The sequence below is a fragment of the Rattus norvegicus genome, chromosome 2, assembly GCF_036323735.1.
Source record: "Rattus norvegicus strain BN/NHsdMcwi chromosome 2, GRCr8, whole genome shotgun sequence".
NCBI classification, from domain to species: Eukaryota; Metazoa; Chordata; class Mammalia; order Rodentia; family Muridae; genus Rattus; species Rattus norvegicus.
In genome coordinates, this window is record NC_086020.1 from 181039699 (window position 1) to 181048938 (window position 9240).

At 39.0% G+C, this 9240-nt stretch overlaps 1 protein-coding gene across 1 annotated transcript; it reads right to left on the minus strand.

Moving 5' to 3' along the window:
• Nucleotides 1–331: 331 nt before the first annotated feature.
• On the minus strand, nt 332–1115 carry Lce1fl1 (late cornified envelope 1F like 1). The gene has a single exon (XM_039103330.1). The coding sequence runs from the start codon at nt 1102–1104 to the stop codon at nt 745–747; it is 360 nt and encodes a 119-aa protein (XP_038959258.1). The 5' UTR covers nt 1105–1115; the 3' UTR covers nt 332–744.
• Between the last annotated feature and the right edge of the window lie 8125 nt (nt 1116–9240).

Here is a 9240-nt window from a genome sequence, read left to right on the forward strand (position 1 = left end):
TTCAGCAGGCACTAACAGAGGGGAAAGAATGAGAGCTTTGCCAATGGTCAGCTGTACAGAGTTCCCACACTATAACACAGAAGTTTCAGCAGGAAAATGACTTGAAGAAAAATGTAAGTATCAGCATTTTTGTGCAACACTTGGTTTGCAGGATACCAATGAGAATGTAAAGAGGAACGGATTTGATTGAGCAATGAGCTGCTTGCTCACATTTATCTCAGTGTAGAATCATGGTCCTTCTAATGAGTGGCTAACATGGACGTGTACCTTCAAATTACCTGAAATTGAGTTTGTCCCCTGGTTTTATAATTATGAGAAATTACTTTCTACATTTATGTATTCAAACCAAGTTTAATATTACAAAGAGAAATAAAGTTATACAGATAGAGTACAGCAGTTTATATAACATCAAAGAAAAGACACACACTTCTAAAAGAGGACAATAGCTCTGGATACCATGGTCTGTTGGAAGGAAAAGATGACTATGAGATGGGAAACAGGATAAGCCATGAAAAAATATGCAATCATCTTGTCAGGGAGGATTATCAAGGCTTTTTAAATTTATAACACAGAAGAAACGAGGGATTGATATTTTCTGAGGAGAATACAGAACATTTTTAGGAGTTTTCAGCACATCAGAGAGCAGAGTAAGGAGGAAAGCAGGAGAAGAGAGGAAGAAGAATTGGGGTGTCTTCTGAGCATGAATCCTCCAACACCATTTGTGTGAAGTCTTCCACACCCAGGTCAGCAGCAATCTCCAGACTGCTGGCTGCTGCCACAGCAGCCACTGCTGCCACAGCAGTCACTGCTGCCACCACTGCTACAGCATCCAGAGCTGTGGCGATGGCGACTGAGAGATCTGCGACGTCTGTGGTGACTCAGGCAGCAGCCTCCTCCCCCAGTGCTGCAGCAGCCACCAGAGCTGGAGCCACAGCAGCTACCAGAACTGCAGCAGCCCCCAGAACCCAGGCTACAGCAGGAAGACACAGGGGGACACTTGGGAGGACATTTTGGGGGACATTTTGGAGGACACTTTGGAGTCTGGCACTTGGGAGGGCACTTGGCAGGGGGCTGGCACTGCTGCTGGCTCTGCTGGCAAGACATCTCAGCTGTGGGTGTTCAGGACCTGTAAGAGAGTCATAAATATATAAGACACCAGACATTGTGGTAACCTGACCAATGCTGGCCCCACAGAAGCATTACTGATCATCATAGAAATACCACCAATAGTCACTCCATTTATAATATGATCAAACTATCACATCCTGTTCATCTTGTCTTTAACCATCAGGAATCTATACACATGAGATACGATTATTTGAAATCCAGCAGCACTAAATAAATAACTGATGGACTTAGATTGGTTTGCTGTTTTTAATCTTCATATAGGCAAGTGTCTGTGCTATTTTAGAGATAGCTCGTTGTTGGGGAGAGAATAATCATAACCTGAAGGAGAGTAGTTTTTATGGTTAGCGTCTCAAAGGACCTTCTAACACATTTAGTGAAAAACCTCAGCCCATGACAGAAAAGTATGTAAACCCTGTTCATACCTCCTAGGAATACTAGATTATGTTGTAAGATGAGAGGTCAGAAGTATCCCAATTACCATCTACTCTAAGGGTAGAAAAGTCTGTGTCATACTGGTCACGTCTTATTGATCACAGAAATGTGTGAACAGATCCTAAACACAGGACTTTTTTCCCAAGCCACACTGAGACCCTGTTGACTTTCCTTGCAGGAGCTCATCAGTGCAGGGAAGGGAAACATTTTCATCAGAACATCAATTACCCCTGGCAACCTGTCTAGATGCACAGTTATCTGTGCTGAATGTCCCACCCTAAGCAGCCCTATAAGCTGAAGGTACCTAGTGCTCCCCAGAGCCAAAATATGCAAAGATTTTCAGTGTCTCTTACTATCAAGGATGTGCCTAGTGTCTTCCAATGTCACTATTGGCTCATCCCTCAGACTTTACCATGTTTTATGATATGCCAATGTAGTCTCAGGGAGGAAGGATGTTCCAAGTGTCTATCCAGCTCTAATCTGGCTCTGCTCTGAAGTCTTTCCTTCATTCCAGTGGACACTTACCAAGAGGAGTGGTAGCAAAAGATCTGTGGTTATCTCAGCCAGTGAGTGGATGAAAGAGTCCAGTCTACAGGTCCTTTTATTCTGACCCTGGGCTATGTCCCAACCTGTGAGACAGAGACTGGAAATGAGATGCCCTGCCTCCTGACGCCCACATGGTTTTATGACAGATCATGAGAAGATATAACTCATCAGCCTTCCTCTTTTCAGGAAAGGCAAGCTGCATCTTTCTTAGAGCATGACTTAGGCATGTGATAAGGAAGTATATTCATAGATCCTTAAACCCAGCATTCCTACAGATCATCTGCATTAGGCACAACTTATTTTATGATCATCCTCCAAATCTGCTGCTTCTTACTGTAATATGTGACAGTGGTAGCCCATGCTTAGCTAATGAATCCTTAAACATTCTTGCAAGTTTGCATCCATTCTGATACTTTAACAGTTGTGCCTATGTGGGTGCCCTTTAGACATCTACAGCAGTAAAACTCTGCATGGTGTATTTGGCTCAGCACCAAGACATGTTGAGGTCTCATTCTGAAAGTATTTTAGCCCATATCATGTCCCGCATAAACTACTACCATGGAATATTAAGGATAATATTTATGGGAATATATGAAAATCAATGAAATTTCAAGACAAGGATAAAAATGTTTCACAGAAACAGAATATCCTCTTACATGTTTTCCAACAAGCATATGTTCAAATGCTAAATATTTTGTAGGTAATATGCAGTTTAAACACACAATTGAGAGATAGCTCGTCTGTGGAGAATGCACACTGCTCTTAAAGAGAATCTGAGATTGATTCTAGCACCTAAGTGGGGCAACTCTGGACAAATTGTAACTTTAGAGTCAGAGCATGCAACAACCTCCTTTTAACTACAATGGTACTATAATACACTCAAACAAACTTGTACACATAATCACACACTGTAATCATACATACTGATCAAGTAAATTGACTCACATACATAGTGTCAAACACAAACACATAAAAACAAAGTTCAAATATATTTTAATATTTTATATATATTAAATAAAAATTAAATATTTGCCTTGGAAACAATAATTAAAAACAGCTGACTCAGACAGATACAAACAGCTACAGCCTAACAGAGAATGGAACCTGTGGCTTCTTATGAAGGAAGGATTGTGGGCTTTAAATGGGATAGAAACTCCACAGGAAGACTAACAGAATCAACTAACTTGTACACGTGTGGCTTTCAGAGTCTGAAACACCAACCAAAGAACATACATGGACTGGACCTACAAGTTCATGCACAGATGTAGCAGTTGTACAGCTTGCTATCCAAGAGGGTCCTGAAGAGCTAGAATAGGAGCTTTCCCAAAAGCAGCAGCCAGTATGAAGGATATGGTATTCTAGTTGAACTAACACGTTGGGCATCAGTGGGAGAGGAAGTACCTAGCCATACAGAAACTTGCAGTGCCAGGTTTTGGGCTACCCAGGAAGCCCTCACATGTTGTGAGGAGAAGAGAAGGACTACAGTAGTATTGTGGGGGATGGGTGAGTTGACTGGAAGGTGAGAGGTTATCAGGATCTAAAGTAAATATGGAAAAAAGTTAATATAAAAATGAAAATATTCAATACACAATGTATATAAAAAGGACCAAAGAAAACACAAAATTTTCCAAAATAATATTCCCTAATAATATTAATGGGGTGGTTAATACTAGAAATAATAGGTTTCCTTATTTTTGTCTGTTTCATTGTATTTGTCTTAGAAAATATTTTTATGTTAAACTTTGCATGAATTTGCATTTAATCCTCCTTTAGGTATATGCTACTCTGGTGTTAATATTAGAATGTTGCTGGATGTACAGAAGCCATGAGTTATGTCTAATGGAAATTGAATATGATTACTGGTACTGTCAGATGTCACATCACTGAGAAGAAAATTAGGAAAAGGATTAATATGGTGTTGAGAGAATGATGTTGATCACCTATAAAAATTAAAAACAGAGACTGAAGGAACACCCATTCAGAGCCTGCCCCACATGTGGCCCATACATATACAGCCACCCAATTAGACAAGATGGATGAAGCAAAGAAGTGCAGACCGACAGGAGCCGGATGTAGATCGCTCCTGAGAGACACAGCCAGAATACAGCAAATACAGAGGCGAATGCCAGCAGCAAACCACTGAACTGAGAATAGGCCCCCTATTGAAGGAATCAGAGAAAGAACTGGAAGAGCTTGAAGGGGCTCGAGACCCCAAAAGTACAACAATGCCAAGCAACCAGAGCTTCCAGGGACTAAGCCACTACCTAAAGACTATACATGGACTGACCCTGGACTCTGACCCCATAGGTAGCAATGAATATCCTAGTAAGAGCACCAGTGGAAGGGGAAGCCCTGGGTCCTGCTAAGACTGAACCCCCAGTGAACTAGTCTATGGGGGGAGGGCGGCAATGGGGGGAGGGTTGGGAGGGGAACACCCATAAGGAAGGGGAGGGGGGAGGGGGATGTTTGCCCGGAAACCGGGAAAGGGAATAACACTCGAAATGTATATAAGAAATACTCAAGTTAATAAAAAAAAAGTTTTTTTCTGGTACATAAGCTCAAGGCAAGCCTGATCCACTTGAGACACATCTCAAAAATCAATCAATCAATCAATCAATCAATCATTTAGTAAATAACTTTATACAGAAAAATTGTATTTTACTATCAAAAAAGTATCAACAACACTAAATGATTATTTAGTTTATCATACTATTTCTTAACATGAAATATAAAATTTATACCCAAACAGTTCTTTAAATAATCCTTTTGTCTTTACCTGAAAGTGTTTTTCAAATATCAGAGATGCCTTTCCTATTATAAAAAGATATTAAATATTTGTATTTTCGGAATTCAAAATCATTTTACTTTAGAATTTGTTAATAATGCTAATTAAAGTGTTACATGTAAAAAAAATACAGTCAGTGTACTTCTGCATAGGAGACAAGATCTAATGCCCATATGAACTCCCAAGAATGACTACAACAAATTAATTAGCAAAGACTTGTTCAGCCCCATATGTCACCTAGGAGAAATAAAGAGTTTCATGATATCAATAGCTTTCAGTATTTTATCTGAAATATTTTCCTTCCGACTCACAAATTTGTTTTTAGATGAATGATGTGATTTTTGACTCTTTGTTTATGATTTTTTCTAAAATGTATATTACAACTTTAGAAGCCTTAATAATGTAGCTTGATTCCACCTTTCTTTCTTTAATCTATTATGTTTAATATGTTCAAGAGCATTCCTTAAACTTTTTTGGGTTTATATTTTTTTCTTATAATCTCTAATTGAACACATTCATCCTGTACACATTTGGTGATGCATAAGCCTCACATTACCATCTTCGTTGATAGCTTAGGAACAGATATTGCTAAAGACTTGGATCACACTAATGGAACCTAACCTCTGAGACAGACTGAGGTATGTGTGGTCACATGACCTTGAAGGGTCAGTCACTGTTTTATCAGGGTTGACTTTATGCTTCTGCTCCCAGTTACTGGGAGAGGTCAGGAACTGATTCCTGATTTATCCAGTGGCGGTTATGCCAGGCTCATCTTGAGATTTCTAGGATGATGTGGCTGAGGCAGCTAGTCCATATTTGTGCTCTGGGCAAGACAACACCCAGGTCCTCAGCTGACTTGCCTAACCATAGGAATGTATGCGTAGCAGGCTTTCTGGAAGAAAACTAGAATCTAGCTTTCAGTGTAATCTTTGGAGACATAAAACTCTAGCCAATGTGAACACCATAGCTAGTAAATTGTGGTCAGACAGAGAGCTTCAGTAATGAGGTGGCATCTTTCATAACTGCCACCATATAGAACCAACCTAGAGATCCCTCACAGGTGGGGAAAAAGAAAAGAGGTAAAGAAAAGAAAAAAATATATTGTGCTACTACAAAGGAACGATTTTTTTCACTTGTTTGGTTAGAGTTACGCTACGATATTTTATTTTGTTTGTGGCTGTTGTGATGTGTTTTCCCCCTAATTTCTTTCTTAATGCCATTGTCATTTGTATACAGGAAGACTATTGATTTCTTGAGAGTTAATTTTATATTCAGTCACTTTGCTGAAGTTGTTTATCAACAGGAAGAATTCTCTAGTAAAATTTATATGGTTGCCTATGTATACTATCACATCTGATACATTTACTTCTTCCTTTTAAATTTGAAGCACTTGATCTGCTTTTCTTGTATTATTGCTGTACATAAAACCTCTAGTACTATATTGAATAGACAGGAAAAAAGTGGGCACTCTGTCCTTGCCCCAATTTTAGTAGAATTGTTTCAAGTTTCTCCTTATTTAATTTGATATTGTCCTGGTGTGTATTTCTTTAATTATATTTAGGTATGTACCGTGAGTCCCTAATCCCTCTTATAAAATGAAGGGGTGTTGGATTTTCTCAAAGGCTTCTTCAGTATCTAATGAGATGATCATGTGATTTTTTCCTTTTAGTTAGTATGTATAACGGGTTACACAAAAATCTCATGTTCCAGAAGAAAAAATTAAAGAAGTTATCAGAAGATGGGAAGATCTATGCTTATGGATTGGTAAGATTAACAGAGAAAAGGTCATTCTTAGACAAATCATTCCTCATGTTCAACAGAATTCCCATAAACAAAATCCAACACATATTTTAACAGACCTTTAAAGAGCAATTCTCAACTTCATATGGGCATACAAAAAAAAAACAGATAGTAGAGAAAACAAACAATTCTGAACAACAAATTCATCTGGAGAATCACTATCCCTGACCTCAAGCTGTATTACACAGCAATAGTGGTAAAAATAATAAAAAATAATAACTCCCATGTTATTGGTACTGAAATATCCAGGATAATTAACAAAATTTATTCAAAGACTGAAAAATAAACCTATGCAACTATGGACACTTGATTTTTTTTCACAAAGAAGCAAAAAACAACAACAACAACAACAACAACAACAACAGCAACAAAACAATACAGTGATCAAAAGAAAGCATCTTCAGGAAAGAGTGCAGCCTGCAGGAAAATGCAATTGGGTATATATCACGCTGGACAAAACTCAAGTCCAACCGGATCAAGAAACTGAACATAAAACAAGGTACAGTAAACTTAATAGAAAAGAAAGTGGGAAATAGGCTTGAAGTCATTGGTATAGGAGAAAATTTTATGAACAGAAAAGGTACTAAGATCAACAATTAAAAATATGTGACTCCATGAAACTGAAAAGCTTCTGTAAGGCAAAAGGCACTGTCTTTAGGACAAAGTGGCAGGTTACAGACTAGGAAAAGACTTTCAGCAACTCCTCATCTGACAGAGGGCTAATATCAAAAACATATAAAGAACTCAAGAAGTTAGACACAACAAACAAAGATACAATTAAAAACTGGTTCTACAAAGCTAAACAAGGGAATATTTAAAGAGGAACCTCAAAGGGCCAAGAAGCATTTAAGGAAATCTTCAAAATCTTTAGTTAACAGGAAAATGCAAATCAAATAGACTCTGAGATTCTATCCTACAACAATCAGTAATGCTAAGATCAAAAAGTCAAGTAACAGCACATGCTGGCTAGGTTGTGGAGAAAGGCAGACACCCCTCCATTTCATATGGATTTGTAAACCTGAACAACTATGAAGGAAATCAAATCTGGCATTTTCTCAGAAAACTAGAAATAGTTCTACCTGAAATGCAGCTATACCACTCCTAGATATATACCCAAAAGATGCTGCACCAAACCACATGCACATGTCCTCCATGATGTTCATAGCAACCTTATTTGTAATATTCGAAAGCTACAAACATCAAAGATGTCCCAAATCCAAAGAATGGGTACAGAAAATGGGGTTCATTTACACACTGGAATACTATTCAGCTATTTAAAACAAGGGCAGCATGAATTTTAAATGAAATTAGAGAATATCATCCTGAGAGAGGTAACACAGTCTCAAAAGGAAAAGCATGGTATATACTCACTGGGAACAGGATATTAGCCATAAAGTACAAGAAAGCAGTGATGCACCCAAAGAACGTAAAGAGGAAGAAAGGCCCAAGTGAGGATGCTTGAATCCAACTTAAAGGGGGAAATATTAGTCGTAGGAGGCAGAAAGAGGGAGAGATCTAGTTGTTAGAGGGGATGGGAAAGGAAGTTCTGGGACAGGATCAGGTATGGGAAGAGACAAGAGGGCCAGAGAGCCAGGAGAATGATTGACAATATATGTCTTCCTATGGTGGAGGTGAGGGAATTAGGAGTTCTGGGGTGGGTTAGCCTCCTAGGACTCAGTGCGGGTGACCTCAACGAAGATGCCTTACAGTGGGGACATGGAAATTGAAATAGCCATGCAGATCCCTCAGTAGAGATATAATGACACAAACACAACCACAAAACTTTCTACCTAAAATTTGTTCAGTGTAAAAAGAAACAATGGCACAAAGACAGAGCTTTGGCAAGCTTGAAGGAATTGCCAACTAATAACTTGCCCAACTTGAGACCCATCCCATAGGCAAACACAAGACCCTGAATCTATTGATGATACTGTTATACTTGCACACACAGGAGCCTAGCATAGCTGTCCTCTGGGAGTCCCTACCCAGCAGCTGACTGAAACAGATGCAGATACCTACATCAACATTGGACAGATGATGGAGACACTTTTGCAAGACTTGGGGGGTGGATTGCATTGTCTGTTTTGGATAAGAAGCTCACCCAACGAGCTCTCAGAGTCTGAGCCACCAGTCCAAGAGCATATACTGGCTGGACTGAGAACCCTAGCACACATGTGGCAGAGATGTATCTGACAATCAATGTGGGTCTCCCAACAATTGGAGCAGTCATTGCCCTTAACACTATAGCCTGTCTGTACAAAACTTTTGACAATTGGTCTCTCTTGTATGACTTCAGCGGAAGATGATATTCCTAAAACTGCAGAGTCATGATGCAACAGGGTGGGTGATACCTACAAGGTCTCCACCCTGTCAGAGGGAAAGGGCTTGGGAGAAGTTTCAGGATACTGAGAGGTATGTGAGTATTAAAACGTAAGCAAATAAATAAGGATCTATAATAGTCCAAAAATGATTAATTAATTTGCAAGAAAATGGAGACAATAAATTATAATATTACATTAAAAATTTGATGTACTGAGGTGAAGTGATGT

Bases quoted from the DNA above. Each gene is read 5' to 3' on its own strand.
- Lce1fl1 (XM_039103330.1), bottom strand. From the start codon at position 1,104: ATGTCTTGCCAGCAGAGCCAGCAGCAGTGCCAGCCCCCTGCCAAGTGC.